Genomic DNA, 20,689 nt, shown 5'->3' on the forward strand with positions numbered 1-20,689 from the left:
ACATAAAAAAACTAGCAAATACAGGTGACAATAAAACTATCCTGAAAACTGTCCCAAAGTACCATCTCAAGCATGGAAACATCATCAGAGTCTTCTCTCTTGTGCATTTGTCAAAAAATATCAAATGTTAAGGAAAGAAGTAGAGAGAATAATGCCACACCTCCCCCAAGATATTCAGATCCTGACCCCCAGAACCAGTGAGTGTCTTCTTGCATAACAAAAAGAACTTTGCATCCATATCGGGTTAAGAACTCAAGAGACAGAAAAGTTAGCCTGGGGCTGAGTGTGATCTCTGGCTCAGTGAAAGTGGAGAACCTTTCCCAACCATCATCAGAGGAGAAGGAGAAAAGGGAAGAGGAGAGAGTGTTGGAAGAATTAACTCAAAGGTGCGTCTTTGCTAACCCTGAAGATAGAAGAGGAAGCAGGGTGCTGGATTAGAAGTGAAACAGTGTGCCGGCGCCGCGGCTCACTAGGCTAATCCTCCACCTAGCGGCGCCGGGGCGCCGGATTCTGTCCCGGTTGCCCCTCTTCCAGGCCAGCTCTCTGCTCTCTGCTGTGGCTCGGGAGTGCAGTGGAGGATGGCCCAAGTGCTTGGGCCCTGCACCCGCATGGGAGACCAGGAGAAGCACCTGGCTCCTGGCTTCAGATCAGCGCGATGCGCCGGCCGCAGCGCACCGGCCGTGGCGGCCATTGGAGGGTGAACCAACGGCAAAAGGAAGACCTTTCTCTCTGTCTCTCTCTCTCTCACTGTCCTCTCTGCCTGTCAAAAAAAAAAAAAGTGAAACAGTGGAACTCAAACTGGCACCCATATGGGACGCCAGCATTGCAGGCAGCAACTTAGCCCACAGTGTACCATAGTGCCACTCCTTGAGGTTCACTTTTGATTCCAGCTTCCTGCTGATGCACACCCTTGGAGGTAATAAGTGATGACTCAAATACTTGGTCCCCTACCACCTGTGTGGTAGAGCTGGGTTCCATGAGCTCCTGGCTTTGGTCTGGTCCAGTTTCAGTTGTGAGAATTTGGGGAATAAGCCAGCAGATGGAAGATACCTATCTCCCTTTCTCTCTGCCTTTCAAATAAAAAAAAAAAATGCTTTTCTAAACCACACAAATACCTGAAGTTAAATTTTTGCCTAGGTGAATCATCAGTAATTCATCAATTGTGGTGCAGTGAGTTAAGCCATCACTTGGATGCTTTGAGTCCCAACCTGGGGAAATTAAGCCTCAGCCTGTGATGCCAGCATCCCACTCAGGTTAGAGTCCTGGCTGCTCCACTTCTGATACAGCTCCCTGCTAATATGCCTGGGAAAGCAGAAGATGGCCCTTGTGCTTGGGCCTCTGCCATCCACATGGGAGATCCACATCTTGAAGTTCCTAGATCCTGGCCTTGGGCCTGGCGCACCCCTGGCCGATGCAGCCATTTGGGACACAAAACAGAGATTTGAAGACCTCTCTCTCTCTCTCTTGCTCACTCATCTCTGGCTCTCTATCACTCTTCCTTTCAAATAAATAAGTAAAAATGTTTTTAATGGAACTCATCACAAGAATGTGAAATATTATGCAGTCTGAACGTTGGCAGTAGTCAATAAAGTTTGATTTATGATTTTGTTCCCTAGGTTTGTCACATAGTTCTTGGTTTAAGACCAGCTACTCCAGAAGAAGAAGGACAAATTATTAGGTAAATTTTGTGCTTTCAATATGTGTTTTTCATTAAATAGTTGTAATTTCTAACAACCTGAATTATATTTATAACTAAACAGTAGCATGTCCCATTTTAAAGTAATCCTAGTGAAACGTTAAAAATACCTTCCTAGCCAAGGAACAGGATTAATTTGGAATTACACAGAATACCAAGTTTAATTTCTGAAATAAAAATATTTTATAAGAATAGGAAGCCATTTATCTTGGTATAAAAGTCACTCATGTTTATTGTAAAAACAATAAAAATAGAAAATAGAGCTAAGCAAAAAAAGTTCATAATTTCTGTATTTGCAGATAATTGCTGTGGACCAGTTTTATATTCATACACCCACTTATAATTATGCCCACAAGGGTGTTTTGTAAAACTTTCCCATAAATAGGAATATTCTGAACTATCATTTGATTTCCTGCTTCTGCTTTCACTTCAGGTCATATAATGTGATATTTTGATCAGTAAAAAGCCTTTAAGTAATTGACTGGTAACCCTAATCATCTTCTGTTTTCCCTATTTTTCTTTAAGCATATTGGAACAATTTTGTAATAGTCTAAAATGCTTTTGCTTATGGATTTACTTAGGATAAATTACTCTCAGTGAAAATCTTGGTAATATAAAAATGCCTATCCAAGGTATAGCTGTTCAATTTTTAGTACCTTGAGTATTTTTCATTGCCTTGTGGTGTTACCATTGTACTACGCATTTGTGTGAATAAACTCTCATATGTATGTTCCTTGTCATTTAATTTCTTCTTAAAAGTATTGCACATAAAATTCTTCAGTAGTTTCTTTGGGTTGGGACTTCTAGGTAGAAGGCAGTTTTCTGAAATATAGTTGGTTGGCTTACCTGAGAACAGGATTATGTATTCACCAATGCCAATTAAGGTTTAGGTTAGTTGAAAGGTAGGTGGGTAGGGAGTTAGCACAGTTATTAAGCTGCTTCCCCTCTTAGTGCCTGGGTTCAAGTCCATGCTTCACTTCCTATTCCAATTTCCTGCCAATGGGCACCCTCCAAAGCAGCAGGTGATGGCTCAAGTAATTTAGTTCCTACTGCTCACATATGAGACCTGAAATGAGTTCTGGGCTCCTAGCTCCACGCAGGTCCAGCTGGTTACAGGCGTTCGGAGAGTAAATCAGCAGGTAGAAGATGTCTGTCTCTGACTCTCTGCCTTTTAAATAAGTGAAAATAAGTAAATGATTTTTAAAGGACTTGGATTAGTTGATGTATATTATCCAAGTTTTGAAGTGGTTATTTCTTAAAGAAGATTAAGCAGACTTTCTTTGTTAAAATATTACTATCATTAAAAACTATAGTGTCATGTAGCCTTTTTAATTTTCATATTCAGAAGATAGCCTCTTCATAGTTTTAATGTGTTCTTGACAATGTTGTCTTGGTTTTCTCTAATTTTTGTGTTATGTAAAATAACATTTTAAAATATGTTGATAAAGGAGATACTATAAGAAAACACTTAAAGTCTTTTACATTCTTACAGTGACTTTTTTCCTTATAACAAATATAATTCCACGATGTAATAAGATATTCTGAAGTTACTATAACTTAGCATAGAGAGAATGAATGCTATTTAGTCAGTACTTACATTTCTTGGCTTATTTTCCAGCTCTTCATTGCATCCTTATTTCAAAAAAGTAATGCTGACAAAATCTTCTGTTTTTATAGAAGTTTATTCTTTGTAAAGTTCTTCCACTTGCATCATTTCATCTAGTCCTCAGAATAGCTGCTTGAATTTAGTGTCATCCATTTTTTAAAAGAACTGAGATTCAGAAAAATTAAGATATTTGCCTGAAACGGCATGGAAATGACAAAAATAATTCTGGGATCCTTTTTATTAAAAACACCAACTATACCTTGCTTTTTGTAATCTTTTATTTTTTAATATATATGAATTTAAAGTCATTGGTTATAATCTGTTTGTTTCATTTTTGAGGTTTTTGTTTTTTAAGTTTTCTTTTGTTTTACCTCTATGTTTTACTTAAAAAAATCTGCTTGGCTGGTTGATGCATATGCTGTCAGGTGAAATAGTTGTTTCTAACTTCAAAGTCACTACACTGTTTTGGAGAACAAGTATCATGATTTCTGGAGTGACTGAAGAGCTCAGCAAATCCTGTCTGCCCAAAACAACTATAAAACTGGACAATAAAAACCATTTCAAGACTCTGAAAAAAAGGCCAGTTGGGTATAGTAAATTGAGAAGCATTTATTCAAGAAAAACCAGTAACCTTTTTTTAAAAAAAATTATTTATTTATTTGAAAGGCAGAGTCACAGAGAAAGAGAGGGAGAGATAAGAGAGAGATCTTCCATCTGCCACAATGTGCCCAAATGGCCACAATGGCCAGCGTTGGGCCCATCTGAAGCCAGCAGCCAGGAGCTTCTTCTGGTTTTCCCATGTGGGTGCAGGAGCCCAAGCACTTGGGCCATCCTCTGCTGCTTTCCCAGACACATTAGTGGGGAGCTGGGTTGGAAGTGGAGCAGCCAGAACTCAGAACAGTGCCCATATGGGATGTCGGCACTACAGATGCAGCTTTACCCACTGCACCACAGCATTGGCCCCCAACTACCAGCCCTTGGTAAGTACACTGAAGTATATGGCAGTTTATCCCTAGGGTTGTTTTGTTCCCACCTGTCCAGCAAAGTTCTACCAGCGCAGGCCAGAAGGATTCACTTGATTTTGACTGGAGCAGGGATAGAGGCCTGCACAAGGTTATTGGAAAAAGTAAGGTCATGATGGCAAATGATGAGGAAAGGCTTGAGAGCAGCAGCATGAGTTGAGATACTAGTTACGGGAAGCAACAAGCAGATCAGTCAGGTGTCTAACAGGGATGAAGGGGACGAGTAATGATCTGTAGCGCTGCTTTGCATGTACAAAACTCAGGAAATACTGAAGTCGGCCTTAGCTATCTGTTCTTCACTGAAATGTGAAGGCTTTCAGAAAGCAAAAGTCTGGAAAGATTTATAGCTCCTTGAACTTGGAGTGTATTCCTAAAACTATCCACAGATCAGCCCTCATGAAAGGTTAGAAGTGTTACTGGCTCTAGGTGTTTCTGCACAACCTTGGCAGTCATTGGCTGATCAGTAAATTATACTCATGTTCAAGAAACCTAGGTTTAAAAATAAAAATAAAAATATATTAAAACAAAAAAATAGGTAAGTATTTGGCATGATGGTTAAGATGTCAGTTGGGATGCCCACATCGAAGTGCCTGGATTCCGGTCCCAGCTCTGCTCCTGATTCCAGCTTCCTGCTAATATGCACCCTTGGAAGCGGCAGATATTGGCTTATGTAGTTGAGTCCATGCAGCTCATGTGGAAAATCTGATTGAGTTCCAGTCACTTGGCTTTGGCTTGGTTCAGCCCCGTCTGTTGCAGGCTTTCAGGGAGAGAACTGGTGGTTAGAAAATGCCTTCCCATCTATCTCTGCCTCTCTTCCTTTCAAATAAATAAAAATGAAAAAAAAAAGAAAAAAGAAACCAAGAAACTGAGCAGCCTCCTACTGCAAGATACCATGCTTGGAGAGAGATACACTGTACAGAATTAGTCCAGGAAGTTAACAACAACAAAAACAAAAACACAGGAGTATTAGAATCCAGAGTTGCTGAAGTATATCATAAACTCAAATGTGTCCAATTTTATGCAAGAAAATATTATGATTCATGGAATGAACCTGAAATTCTGACCCATATACAGAGAAAAAACCAAAACCAGTTAATAGGGAAACTATCTCTGAGGTAGACCCAAATGTTGGACTTACCGTACAAAGACTTCAGTGCATCTTAAAAAGGGTACCAAATAATCTCCAATGATTTCTAAACTACCTAAGTACAAAAAAATCAGAGGGGAGGGCGGCAGCATTGTGACCTAGCGGATTAAGCCACCACCTGCAACACCAACATCCCCACCAGAGTGCTGGTTCAAGTTCTTACCACTCTGCTTCCAATTCATCCCCTTGCTAATGTGCCTGGGAGAGCAGTGGAAGATGACCTAAGTACTTGGGCCCCTGCCACCCATGTGGGAGACCAAGATGGAGTCCTGGGTGTCTGGGTTTGACCTGATCCAGCCCCAACCATTCTGTCCATTTAAGAAGTGAACCAATGAATGGAAGCGCTCTTTTTCTATCACGTTCTCGCTATCCCTCTGCCTTTCAAATAAATAAGTACATCCTTTTTTAAAAGTAAAAAAAAATTTCACTTGGTGGCCAATGCCATGACATGGTAGGTTAAGCCTCCACCTCAGGCCCTGGCATCCCATATGGGCATTGGTTCAAGACCCAGATGCTCCATTTCCAGTCCAGTTCCCTGCTAATGACCTGGGAAAGCAGTGGAAGATGGCCCAAATACTTGGGCCCCTACATCCACGTGGGAGACCAGTAAGAAGCGTTCTTGGCTTTGGACCTGTCCAGCTCTGGCCATTGCAGCCATCTGGGGAGTGTGAACCAGCAAATGGAAGATATCTCTCTTTCTCTCTCCCTCTCTCTCTCTCTCTCTCTCTGTCTCTCTCTGTCTCTCTGTCTCTCTCTGTCTCTCTCTGTCTCTCTCTGTAACTCTGCCTGTCAAATAAACAAAAAGATCTTTTTGTTTTCATTTGACAGGCAGAGTTAGAGAGAGAGAGAGAGAGAGGTCTTCCTTCCATTGGTTCACTCCCCAAATGGCCGCCACGGCCAGTGCGCTGTGCCAAACCGAAGCCAGGAGCCAGGAGCCAGGTGCTTCCTCATGGTCTCCCATGCGGGTGCAGGACCCAAGCACTTGGGCCATCCTCCACTGCCTTCCCAGGTCACAGCAGAAAGCTGGACTGGAAGAGGGGCAACTGGGACAGAATCCGGCGCCCAGACCAGGACTAGAACCCAGAGTGCTGACGCCGTAGACGGAGGATTAGCCTAGTGAGCCGCAGCGCCAGCCAACAAATGAATCTTTTAAAAAAATTCACTTAAAGTGGCTGGAAGCAGACTTAAACTGACTGAAATATCTAGCAAAACAATATATATCACATAATGATGAGAAAAAGAAATAGAGGAATATAGTAACAAATTAGGAGATTTGAAATAAACAGAAAGCAACTAAAATGATAGTCATAAATCCATGTAAGTAATTAACTTAGATATAAATGGATTATACTCTCATTCAATGACAGCCCTCAAAGACAATTGACTCAAGCAATTGAGTTCCAGCCACCCATGTGGGAGACTTGTATTATGTTCTAGGATATCAGTTCCCAGCTTTGGCTCCTGCCTCTCAAACAAATAAATATGTAAATGAATTTAAAGGCCAAAATTGTAGGCTAGATTCTTTAAAAAAAAAAAAAAACAGAATTTATTTGATTATGTGAAAATTATGTGATTATATGAAAATCAGAGAGAGATCTTCCATCTGCTGGTTCACTCCCCAGATGGGCACAGCAGCTAGGGCCGGACCAAGCCAATGCCAGGAGCCAGGAGCATCATCTAGTTCTCCCACGTATTTAGCAGAGGCCCAAGCATTTGGGCCACCTTCCACTGCTTTTCCCAGGCCATTAGCAAGGACTGGATTCCAAGTGGAGCGGCCGAGGTTCGAACCATTGCCCATGTGGGATGCCAGCATCACAAGTGGTGGCTTCACCCGCTATGCCACAATGCTAATCCCAAGCCTAAACAATTTTGAAGAATAGAAAGAATAGAAAACTTAAGACTTACACTTCTCTGGTTTCAAAATTTGCCATAAGCTTACATTTTAATCAAGTACTGATATAAGGGCATATGGAACAATCAAACTTAAGTGACAGTTCAGAAGGGAATCCTTGTGTTATTAGTTGATTTATTTTCTACTAAGATACCAAGAAAATTGAATAAAGTATATCCTTTTCAAAAAATATTGCAGTGATAATTGGATATCTACATGCAAACAGATCCATTTAGACCATTACCCACATTATGCTCAAAAATGTACCCCAAATGGGCCAGCGCCGTGGCTCAATAGGCTAATCCTCCGCCTGCGGTGCCGGCACACCGGGTTCTAGTCCCGGTTGGGCGCCGGATTCTGTCCCGGTTGCCCCTCTTCCAGGCCAGCTCTCTGCTGTGGCCAGGGAGTGCAGTGGAGGATGGCCCAGGTGCTTGGGCCCTGCATCCCATGGGAGACCAGGAGAAGCACCTGGCTCCTAGCTTCAGATCAGTGTGGCAGCGGCCATTGGAGAGTGAACCAACGGCAAAGGAAGACCTTTCTCTCTGTCTCTCTCTCACTGTCCACTCTGCCTGTCAAAAAAAAAAAGGCCCAGCTGCATCTCCAGGGAAGGCAAATTAAAAGCACAGAGAAATGACTCAGTGAAAATTGTGTAGTAGGTAACTATAAGAGCACATCTCAAATGAAACTGAGAAGCACAGCACATTTTTGTTGGAACTCTTGAAGAGAAAGCTTTACAGCAACCAAGCAAATGCTAATTTAAAAAAAAATTAAGCTCAGTGTGGCATTTATAGTTGTTCTTGCCTAACTCAGTGGTAGTCTGGAAGATGGAGCCCAGATCGCCAGTCTGAGCCCTGGTCCCTTGTTTCCACATGTTCATAAAGAGTTTGTGTGCTAACCAGTCTGGGGCTATCCTAAGATCTGTCACAAAGTGATTGTCTCTGCTATACTTAACTCAGGCTAGAAAAGCAGATACATTCCTCAAAAATACTATAAGGCAAATGAACAACCTATAGCTTCTTAGTACAAAAGATAATGTATAGAGGCATAAAAAGAGTTCTGGAAGTCTGGGAGGGAAAGCTAAGAGATTTCCTTGGGAAATTAGCACTCGGAAGCACACTTGTATACTAAGAGATTTAGTGTCTTGCACATGCCTAGAGCAAGATACACACTCAGAAAAGACCTGACAAGACCCTAAAGCTTTTACTTCTGGCTAATGGCTAGACTAAGGACATGCAGAAAGGAGAGGTTGAGGCAGCCTGGACAAGCGTTGAAGGGATGCCCCAGCACAGAGCCATTCTGCAGACAGTCTTGATTTCTATCACCTGTGCAGTTTTACCCTTCTTGAAAATCTCTGTCAAAATACTAGCTGAACAAATTAAATGAAAGAGACTTAACAAACCACATATAAGAGAGAATATTATACTTTACAAAGAAATGAATTAGGAAAGACACTCATGTGCCTGAAGAGGGGAGTCTGTTTTCCAGAGTTAACCTTATCTCTCCTGTGTTGCTAATAGAAATGTCAAATGGTGCAGACATTTGATAGTTTGATAGTTACTCAACACAGAATTTCCACATCGAGCCAGCACTGTGGTCTAGCAGATAAAGCTGCCACCTTCAGTGCCAGCATCCCATATGGGTGCTGGTTCGAGTCCTAGCTGTTTGACTTCCAATCCAGCTCTCTGCTCTGGCCTGGGAGAGGAGTGGATGATGGTCCAAGTCCTTGGGCCCCTGCACCCTCATGGGAGATCCAGAAGAAGCTACTGGCTCCTGGCTTCAGATAAAGGCCCAGCTCCTGCCATTTTGGCCATTTGGGGAGTGAACCAGCAGATGAAGACCTCTCTCTCTCTCTCTCTCTCTCTCTCTCTCTCTCTCTCCCCCTCTGCCTTTCTGATAAAAAGTAAAAATATTAAAAAAAAAAAAAAAGAAGAAGAATTACCACATCAACCATCAATTCCACTTCTAGGTACATAACCGAAAGATTTCAAAACAGGTAAATACTTGTATGCAGTGTTCATAGCACCACTTATTCACAATAGCCAAAATTGGAAACAGTCTGCATGATCATCAGTGGGTGAATGAATAAATAAGCCATGGTGCACACAGGCCATGGAATATTTATCCAGAGGAAGGAATGAAGGAACAGCCATTTGACTAGTGGTTAAAATGCTAATTAGGATATGGTCCACATCCCACATAGGAAGCCTGGATTTGACTTCTGATGCTGGCTGCCAATTCCAGCTTTCTCCTGATATGAACTCTGAGAGGCAGCAGTGACAGCTCAAGTAATTGGGTTCCTGCCATCTATTCGAGAGACCTAGATTGAATCCCTGGCTTCTGTCTGTAGCCCCTTAGCCATTGGAAGCATCTGAGGAGTAAGTTAGTGGATAGGAGCTCGTGCTCTCTCTCTCTTTCTCTGTGTCTCTCTGCCTCTTAAATAAATAAATAGCTCTTTTAAAATATTGTCTACTACTGGCCCTGCAAATACTAAATTTTTATTTCTAACAATTATTTTTTAAAAAATGAACAAAGTACCAATATATGCTACAACCTAGATAAAACTCACAAGCATGCTAAGTAAAAGAAACCAGATATAAAAGGTTCTGTGTTGGGGCCAGCATTGTGGTGTAGCAGTTTAAACTGCCAAATGGAATGTCACATCCCATATTGGAGTGCTGATTTGAGTCCTGACCACTCCACTTCTGATCTAGCTGCCTACTTATGTACCTGGGAAGCAGCAGATGGTAGCCCAAGTGCTTGGGACCCTTCCACTCATGTGGCAGAGTGGAGTCCCTGGCTCCTGGCTTTGGCCTGGCCTAGCCCTGAATGTTGGCAGCTGTTTGGGGAGTAAACCCTCTGTCTCTCCCTCTCTGTCACTCTGCCTTTCAGATAACAAATAAATAAATGTCACATGTACATTATTACATTTTGGGGGGGGGGGATTATTGATGATTTTAACTTTTTTATGATTTTTTATTTATTTGAAAGGCAGAATTACAGCAGAGGCAAGGGAGGGACAGAGAGATCTTGCATCCACTGGTTTACTCCCCAACCAGCCACATTGGCCCAGGACTGAGTCATGCTTAAACCAGGATCCAGGAGTCTCCTTTGGGTTTTCCATGTGGGTACAGAAGCCCAAGCACTTGGGCCATCTTCTGCGGCTTACCCAGGTGCGTTAACAGGGAGCTAGATCAGAAGTGGAACACCCAGGACTCAAACCGGAACCCATGTGGGATGCCAGCATCACAGGCAGCAGCTCTACCCACTATGCCACAATGCCAGCTTCACATTATTAAATTTATTTGCAGTGTCCAGAATAGGTATACCATGAAGGTAGGTAGGAGTCATGGGCTGGGGGAAATGTGTAATTTGGAATAATTATTTAATAGATGGTTTTGATTGAGATGTATGAAAATGTTTGAGGGCCGGTGCCGTGGCTCAATAGGCTAATCCTCCGCCTGCGGCACTGGCATCCTGGGTTCTGGTCCCAGTTGGGGCACCAGGTACTAGTCCCAGTTGCTCCTCTTCCAGTCCAGCTCTCTACTGTGGCCCAGGAGCGCAGTGGAGGATGGCCCAAGTACTTGGGTCCCTGCACCCGCATGGGAGACCAGGAGGAAGCACCCGGCTCCTGGCTTCGGATCAGCGCCAGGAGAAGCACCTAGCTCCTGGCTTTGGATCAGCATGATGCGCCGGCCGCAGCATGCCGGCAGCAGCGGCTATTGGAGGGTGATCCAACGGCAAAAGGAAGGCCTTTCTCTCTGTCTCTCTCTCTCTCACACTATCCACTCTGCCTGTCAAAAAAAAAAAAAAAAAAAAAATCACAGTTGGACAGTACTTCACACTTACTAAAATGGTAATAGGACAGACTGACAGTATAATTGTGGCAAGATTGTGTTGTAGGGACCAGGACTGTGGCACAGTAGGTTAATCCTCTGCCTGCAGCACCAACATCTCATATGAGCACTGGTTCTAGTCCCGGCTGCTCCACTTCCAATCCAGCTCTCTGCCACAGCCTGGGAAAACAGTAGATGATCCAAGTGCTTGTGTCCCTGCATGGAAGAAGCTCCCGGCTCCTGGCTTTGGATCAGCTCAGGTCCACCCGTTGTGGCCATTTAGGGAGTGAACCAGCAGATGGAAGACCTTTCTGTATTTTCCTCTCACTGTCTGTTACTCTACCTCTCAAATAAATAAATAAAATCTTTTTAAAAAGAAATAAAAAGACTGTTGTAAAAAGCACTCATACATCACTATATGAATTTTAAATTGTGCAGCCACTTCAGGCATTAGTTTACCAGTTGTAAATGTTCATTAGCCTGTTGTCTGGACAAACAAAATGTGGTACATATGTAGAGTGGGACATTGGCCAGTGATAAAGCACAAACTACTGATAGATGCTACAACATAAGTGTCCCCCACAAACATGCAAAATAAAAAAGGCCGATGTAAAACACCATGCTTCATATCATTCCATGGATCTGAATAGTTTAGAAAACGCAAATCAGTGAGAAGAAATAGATGAGTTGTTTCTGAAGGTTGAGGGTGGTAACAGGGACGGACTAAAAATGGGTACAGCAGATCTCTCTGCGGTAACTGATGTATTCTAAATGATCTAAAACTGGATTATGGTGATGGTTGACATCGGTAAGATGCTTGATAGTAATCTTGAAATTGGCTTATCAATATGGCAATCTCCTGAGTATATCGACATGTTTCATGTTTTATTCCTTTGTAAAACTTCTAATGTTATTTGTAGATGTTGTCATGTGTTTTGTACAACATCATTTGATGCATGGATTTTTATTTATTTATTTTGTGTGTGTGTGTATACAGAGGATGGTTAGAACGAGAGAGCAGGTACGGTCTGCAGCCAGGACACAATTGGTTTATCATCTCTATGCAGTGGTGGCAGCAGTGGAAAGAATATGTCAAATACGTGAGTTCCATTCCTGTTTATCTATTATTTCATACGATTTTGATCCCCATCAGGCTTTGTGCAAGTAGTAGCCAATAATAAAATAGTGCAGTATAGATACAGATTTGAAGGGAAAGGAAGGGAATTTGTATATTGTACTTGCCATGGACTAGGCTCTGTGCTTACACTTCCGTGTAAGATTCTTCCCTTGCAACAGCACTGTGACAAAGGTCATATTGGGCATGGAGGTGCCTGTATATGTCATACCCCTCACATCTCATTTAATTCTGTCAGCATCCCTGTGAGGAAGGTGATATTACATCTGTTTTTCCTGTGAGGGACCTGTTACTGAGAGAAACAGTATCCTGAATATTTCGTTTCATGTGGAAGATCTAGGGTCACAGCTAAGGACTGGCTTTAAAGCCTGTGTTCTCTCAAAGCAGTTTACCTTTTCCATCAAAAAGTTGGAGGCCCTTGCATAAGAAGTGTCAGTCTCCTATACAAGAAAACTAGTATTGGAACTAATGTGAGAACTCAGAATTTCTAATAGACAGTTTGCCATTGTTCCAAAGAAAGAATTGAAAAAATTCCCATTCTTGAATATTATGGAGTCTTATTTAAAATGTGGAATTTTCTTTGCAGAATTAGAAAACTGAAAGTAATGCCAGGAATCGAGTGTTTCCTTCTTGAGAGTCACTGCACAGTTGACTTGTTGATGAGCTTGTTGTCATTTGCCAACAAATTTTGAGTGCCAAAAATCTAATAATTTGATTCATATTTTTTTCTGTATTCTTTTCTATCACTTCGTATCAGAATGTTGATATTAGATGTTTTACTTTATCACCGTGCTTCCTTGTTACTTTTCTCTTTTGCAGAGTTTAATAGTGTGTTTTCACTTGTAAAAATACAGTAATTGGGAAGCATGGAGTTTAGTTTTTCTGAAGGAATAAAAGTAGATAAACAACTTCAAGGAACCTGTAGGTAAATAATGATGCTGAGTATAGGTAGAAGAGGAGAACATTGGTGGTAAAAACATCAGTCTTTATTTTGAAAGACTTTTTGCTCTTTAAATTCTTAGTTTGGCCTTAGAATGAGTGGTTATTAATCTATGACTGAGAACAGATTCAAAGCATAATGTAGTTTTGTTAAATGTTTTACTTTTTGTTTTATGTAGGAGTGTGATTAAGTCTTATAATTAACAACATATTCCTTGTAAACAGACAATATAAGACCATGCCTATGTTATTCTTGCTTGCTGTGATACTTTTTTGCATTAAAAGAATTAGGGGAGGGGCCTGCACTATGGCAAGTGGGTTAACCCCCTGGCCTGAAGCGCCAGCATCCTATATAGGCACCAGTTTGAGATCTGGATGCTCCACTTCTAATCCAGCTCCCTGCTGTGGCCTGGGATAGCAGTAGAGGATGGCCCAAGTGCTTGGACCCCTGCACCCATGTGGGAGACCCGGAAGAAGCTCCTGGCTCCTAGCTCCCAGCTTTGGATCTGTGCAGCTCCAGCTGTTGTGACCAATTGGAAAGTGAACCATCGGATGAAAGACCTTTCTCTCTCTGTGTCTGTCTCTGTGTCTGTCTCTGTCTCTCTCTCTCTCTCTGTCTCTCTCTCTCTCTCTCTCTCTGTGCCTCTCTCTGTGTAACTCTGACTTTCAAATAAATAAGTAAATCTTTAAAAAAAAAAAGGGAGAATAATAATGGAGATGTAGACAGGCAGGCATTTACATGTTCCTCTCCCCATTGTATGTTCTTATACAGTGTGTGTGTCTAACAAATGCTGACTCTAAAATCTACTTTAATATAAAGGTTAATTGTTACAAAACCTCAGAAGAGCATCTGTTCCTATGGAGGGGAAGGTGGCAGAGAACTGTGGCAACTTGTTTAATAAAATGGCGGGTGGGTAGGGTAGGAATGTAAATAGAATAACAGCAGTCTTTTCTGAAGATGTGTATTAATTAGGAAAGCATTCAGGGCCGGCGCTGTGGCACAGTGTGTTAAAGCCCTGGCCTGAAGCGCCAGCATCCCATCTGGGCACCGGTTCCAGTCCTGGCTGCTCCACTTCCAATCCAGCTCTCTGCTGTGGCCTGGGAAAGCAGTATAAGATAGCCCAAGTCCTTGGGCCCCTGTACCCATGTGCAAGACCCGGAGGAAGCTCCTGGCTCCTGGTTTTGGATTGGTGCAGCTCTGACCGTTGCAGCCATCTGGGAAGTGGGCTAGCGGATGGAAGACCTCTCTCTTTGTCTCTACCTCTCTCTATAACTCTGTCTTTCAAATAAATAAAATTAATATTTTAAAAATAATTAGGAAAGCATTCTTTACTAAATAAAGTATAAGAGAGACAAAGGGAGGGAGGTTGGGAAGAAAGAAGAGAGGGAAAGAGCTCGCATCTGCTGGTTCACTCCAAATGCCTGCAACAGGTAAGGCTGGGCCAGTCTGAAGCCAGGAGCCAAGAGCTCAATCCAGGTCTCCCACAGGGGTAACAGCAACCCAATTATTTTGCACCTGTTGCTCCCAAGATCTGTACAACTGGGAAGCTGGAACTATGGGGCTGGAGCCAGACTCCAACCCAGGCACTCTGATATGGGAATATGGATATCCCAATTGGAATCTTAATGTCTGCTCCACAAATAATATTTTTTAAAAGTGAAAATCTGGTCTTATTTTTTTAATTGATAACTGTAAGTATTGCCACCCAGCTTCTTTTTTTTTTTTTTAAGATTTATTTATTTATTTATTTAAAGTCAGACTTACACAGAGAGGAAGGCAGAGAGAGAGAGGTCTTCCATCTGCTGGTTCACTCCCCAGATGGCTGCAATGGCCAGAGCTGTGCCGATCCGAAGCCAGGAGCTTCTTCTGGGTCTCCCACACAGGTATAGGGGCCCAAGGACTTCGGCCATCTTCTACTGCTTTTCCAGGCCATAGCAGAGAGCTGGATTAGAAGTGGAGCTGCTGGGACTTGAACTGGCGCCCATATAGGATGCCAGCACTGCAGGTAGCGGCTTTACCTGCTACACCACAGCACCAGCCCTGACAATCTGGTCTTTAAAATGAGAGTAATAATAGTAAGCTCTCTCATAGGGTGATCTGAGGATTAAATGAGTTGATACATGTTAAGTGATTCAATGCGACATCTGCACAGAATACATATTAAATAAGCAGTAACTATTACTATGAGAAACCAACATTAGATAATCATAGTGAACATGAACTTATGTTGGAGTCCTGATCCTGCCACTTTCTATATGACCTTGAACAAATTAGTTGTCCTTTCTGTAATTCAGTGTCTACATATGAATACTGGAATTAATATCTATTTTAATAAGGCTGTTAATGGGAAGTAAATGCATTAATATATGTGAAGCACTTAGCCTAGTGCCTGACAAATAAAAATCCTATATAAGATTAGAGGTAATAATGATGGTTGTTGTAACAATATCAGCAGTTGTGTTTTAAATTTTTCTTTCTGCTATATATTACAACTTTGACAAGTGCCTTGTTTAAAAAAATAGTGTTCTTAACATATCATAACATATCAACATATTTGATTTTGCTCTGGGCTTCATCTTCCTGCCTAAGACATCACTTAGCTTTGGTTTTTTGTTTTGTTTTGTTTTGAACAAATGCCCTAATTAGGTTATTATGTTATTACTGATTGTGGGGAAAACCATATGTTTCAGAGAGTTGCATGCCAAAATGGAAAGACCAGACACCAAGAGAACAGGAAAAATAAGCCATCCTTTCTTGGGGTATTTTATAGTCCATGTTTGTGAATTCTTACCAATCTTTTTCCTCTTTAATAAGTTAAGCATTTTTCTTTTATTTAGAATCTCTTATCAATTTAAATGAAGAGGAATGGTGAACTCTTTTCTATCATCATTGTAGTTTACATATTTGTCTTTCTTCCTGTTACAGAGTTAAGGGAGAATGGCTGTTACCACTCATGTACAGATTTCACTGTTTAGTGATCATGTAACATCAGAGCTAGGAAGGACTTTAATGTACCTCTGTGTAACTCTACAAGTGAAGACTCTGGGTTCCGTTTAGTTTTTTAATTGCTGAAATCTCTATTAATGACTCTGTTACCTGATCTTGAACTATAGAGCTCAAGTCTCCTAATGTTTGCCTTAGTCTTTTTTCCATTAATCCAGGCAGCCTGCCGCTTTTCCAAAACCAGCCTTTCAGACTAATGAAGTAGAAAATTGAAGTAATGGGGCCAGCATTGTAGCACAATTGGTTAAGCCATGGCCTTCAGTGCTGGCCTCTCATATAAGCACCAGTTTGAATCCTGGCTGCTCCACTTCTGATCTAGCTCCCTGCTAGTGTGCCTGGGAAAGCAGTGGAAAATGGCCCAAGTCCTTGGGCCCCTATACCCACATGGGAGACCCGGAAGAAGCTCCTGGCTCCTGGCTTCAGATCAGGGTAGCTCCTCTCTCCCTCTCCCTCCCCCCTCTCCCTCTCCCTCCACCTTCCCCCTTTCCCTCTTCCTCTCTTCTCCCTCTCCCTCTCCTTCTCTACCCCCTCCCCACTTCCCCTCTCCCTCCCCCCTCCATCTCTTTCCTTCCCTCCCTCTCCCTCCCCCTCCTCTTCCCTCCCCTCCCCCCTCCCTCCCCCCTTTCCCTCTTCCTCTCCCCTCCCTCTACCTTTCTCTCCCCTCCCCCCTTCTCTCTCCCTCTCCCTCCTTCCCTCCCTCTCCCTCCCCCCTCCCCCTCCCCCCTCCCCAAGATCAACCAGTGGAACAAGATCCCACAGGCATCTGAGGAAATAGGCAATACCATGGGTGAAGAACTCAGTGGCATTCAGTGAACTCTGGCACAGATTATAGCAGATAAAACTGGTCAGTGAATGTGGGTCTTGAGCGCACTGCTTATCAAGTGTAACTGAAACTCAAGGAAATACCAGATTTAAAAGACAAATTCCAAGTCACACCACATCAGTAGCATAATTGATGCTTTTTTTCTTTTAAAGCAATTGTAGCATCACTCATTTTAGCATAGGGAGACATTGATCAGCAATTCATTAGCTGTTTTCTCCCCTTTGATCCATAAACCAAGTTACTGCTGTGAGTCCGTGAATCCTTTAGAAGTTAGCTTTGAGGAAATTCCCTTGCCTTTAATTAAAAGAGAGCCCTGTGGGCCAGCATTGTGGCCTAGTGCGTTAAACTGCTGCCTGTAATGCCAGCTCCCTTCTAATGTGTCTGGGAAAGCAGTGGAAGGTGGCCCAAGTGCTTGAGTCTCAGCACCCATGTGGGAGATTTGGAAGAAGCTGCTGGCTGTGGCACCAGCTGGCCATCGCAACCATTTGGGGAGTGAACCAGGAGAAGGAATCTTGTTCTCTCTCTCTCTAACTCTTCCCTCTGCCTTTCACAAAAATAAATAAATCTTTAAAAAAAAAAAAAGTGCCCTTCACATTGACTATAGGATATGATATTCCATTTGTCTTTTACATTTACATATGTTTTTTCCATCATAAGACATAAACTGTGGACCCAGCATTTAGCCTGGTGGTTGAGATATGTGTACCTGTATCAGAATGCCTGGGTTCAGTGCCCAGCTCTAGCTCCAGCTTCTTCCTGATGCAGATCCCAGGAGGCATCGGTGTTGGCCCCAGTAATTGGATTCTTCTGATCCACATGGGAGACCTGACTCGAGTTCTGTGCTCTAGGCTTCAGCTTCACCCAGGCCATTGGTGATGTTTGGGGAGTGAAATCAGTGGATAGGAGCTCTATTTCTCTCTCTCCCTGTGCTTCTCAAATAAACAAATAATAATTTAAAATGTCAGCCACATTTATTGCTAAATTATTGAGTCTGGTTCATATTTATTTTCTTCAGTTTTTCCTGTTTTCTACAGCGACCATTTAATCTGTAGTAATAAAGTATTATTTTTTATCAAAAAAGACATGCAGCATAATAATATCTAAATTATTTATGTGGTGCACAGTCCCTCCTAGTCTTTTCCAGTCCAGCTTACTCATTTTATTTATAGGCACACTTTTCCCCCTTACAGAGCTTAAACTTTCAAAATTAAGATGTTTTTTGATGGAGCCAGCACTGTGGCACAGCAGGTTATGCAGCTGCCTGCAATGCCAGCATCCCATACCCAGAGCACCATTTGAGGTCCCAATGGCTCTGCTTCCGATCCAGCTCCCTGCTCCTGGGAAGACAGCATAAGATGCCCCAAGCATTTGGGCCCCTGCCACCCATGTGGGAGACCTGAATGGAGTTCCAGGCTCATGGCTTTAGTCTAGCTCAGCCTTGCCCGCAGGGGGCATCTGGGAACCAGCAAATGGAAGATCTCTTTTTCCGTGTTTTTCCCTCTCTTTGTCTGTAACTCTGTCTCTCAAATAAATATTTTTAAAAAATATTTTAAATGGCTATAGCCAAACATAGGATTAGGAATAATAGATAATTGTTGGATTTATTTTTGAAGGCTACATAGTTGTCAGATTATTAAATTGTACTTATTCTGATTTTGTAATTTTAGGATGCCAACCCTGTTGTAATTGAGCCATCAACTGTTATGAATGGAGGAAAATATTCATTTGGAACAGCAGTACATCCAGTGGAACAGGGTGAAGATAGAATTGGAGGCAGTCTCAGTTATGGGAATACAGAAGAAAAATTTTCAGACAATATTTCTACTGCATCTGAAGCCTCGGAATCCACTGGCAGTGGTAAGCATGACTTCCTTTCCTTGGGGTTTGGTTATGGGTAGTTCTTAAGGGAGTCCATTTCAGCAGAGGGTGTTATGGATGGAATATTGGGCATCAAGCTTCCATTCACAGAAATAAGTTTTGAATGAAGCAGTCAGTTGTAAGATTCTTGAATGCATTGTTAACTTTCCAAAGAAAATCTCATTTCTGTATTATATTCCATTAACATCTCATTGTCAAAGTATTTGTACTGGTGTCATTAATCCAATCTCATCTATCTATGATGCTATTAAATTGATTGTATTTATACATTAGATTTGGGAGGATAGTTTTTAAGAAAATGAAAATTTCCATATCCAGTACTCTTTTTATTCGTAAGTATTTCTTTGTTGGATTAAATGCACTCTTACATCAGATTGTGTGGTTATTTGGAAGCACAATTTGGGGGTTATTTTGTTAAAACACAAAAAATTCATAGTGCCTCTAATAGTTTTCTGTATTTCTTGGTATTTACCTAAAACCATGTATTTCCACACTTATGGAGGAGACGCTTTGGTTTCTGTGACCCTACTGAGTTGAGCTGGTTTCTGTTGTGCTGCTGGAATAGTAGCAGGACCCTCAGTTTTACCCTATTGTTATTTCCTCTTTGAGATTTAATATCCTTTTCTATGGAGGGAGGAAGCAAATTGAATAGAGATAGCATTTTCCCTACAAAGATCTTTGTAGAACCTACTGCTTCTCTTTCTCTATCTGACATTACTAAGATTTAGCCATCCTGGAAGCCCTTTGATTAACTTTAACACCAAGATTTTTTTTTTTTCTTGACCTTGTCTAAGGTTCTGTTTGGTGTGTGCTTACTATATAATACTCACAGGTTGAGCATCCCATAGGTAGGTCACAAAGTGATTTGATGACTGTATTGTTTACCTAACCCTAACATGCAGTTGAAAGTTGAAATGCCAAAAAATAACGATTGAAGTTTAAAACTGTAAGTTGTCATTAATCATTTGCAAAAGTCCAACTATGGATCCATATCTCTTGGCTTCCTGTCAGAGGATATATAATCTCCATGATGAATTATTATATGTTCTGATGAGGTGGCCAAGTGTCTGTTTAGTAACAATTTTAAAAGTTTTTATTCTTCTTAGTGCTGTGCTGTACATTGTTCAGAAAAGAGTACACCCATGTTTCCTGTCTTCTGCAGAGTCATTAGAATCTAACACTATACTGACATGTCAGCAGAATAGTAGCATTAATCCAAAACATGGACATTGAGTTCACATCTTCAAACATATATAATAACTAAGAATAAGAGATTCTATCATCTTTTTCCTTATAGGCTTTCTGTATTCTACCACACCTGGGGCAGATATGTGCTTTGCTCGACAACACAACACTTCTGACAATAACAACCAATGTTTACTAGGAGCCAATGGGAATATTTTGTTGCATCTTAATCCTCAGAAACCAGGGGCTATTGATAATCAGCCACTAGTAACTCAAGAACCAGTAAAGGTAGGTAATTTGACTTCTAGCTTTAAAATCATTCCCTGCCAAGTTACCAGTTGAATTTCATCCAAGAGGTTTTAGCACTTAGCAAAATGCTGGTGGCTCTTTTAAATTAACCTGTTGGGGATGAGAATCTCCTTGCATGTATATTTCAGTGAGAATATTTTATGACTTAATACTTGCAGTGAAGTAATGTAGTGGTCCTTGGAAATATTATTCTTACTTGGGATACTACTAAGAAAATGTTC

The 20,689-nt window shown here is 41.7% G+C and overlaps 1 protein-coding gene across 11 annotated transcripts in view; it reads left to right on the forward strand.

Annotated features, from left to right (window-relative positions):
• Positions 1-20,689, forward strand: part of USP32 (ubiquitin specific peptidase 32) — a 213,024-nt gene that overhangs the window by 135,343 nt on the left and 56,992 nt on the right. For all 11 annotated transcript variants that reach the window (XM_089317328.1, XM_089317329.1, XM_070061012.2 and 8 more), the window contains 4 exons: positions 1,617-1,678; positions 12,193-12,295; positions 18,764-18,953; positions 20,272-20,447. In XM_089317328.1, coding sequence (XP_089173454.1) covers positions 1,617-1,678; positions 12,193-12,295; positions 18,764-18,953; positions 20,272-20,447 — 531 coding nt within the window. The remainder of the gene's footprint in view (positions 1-1,616; positions 1,679-12,192; positions 12,296-18,763; positions 18,954-20,271; positions 20,448-20,689) is intronic.

The sequence above is a fragment of the Oryctolagus cuniculus genome, chromosome 17 (assembly GCF_051225735.1).
Source record: "Oryctolagus cuniculus isolate XC-2025 breed Fujian yellow rabbit chromosome 17, ASM5122573v1, whole genome shotgun sequence".
In the NCBI taxonomy this organism is placed as follows: Eukaryota; Metazoa; Chordata; class Mammalia; order Lagomorpha; family Leporidae; genus Oryctolagus; species Oryctolagus cuniculus.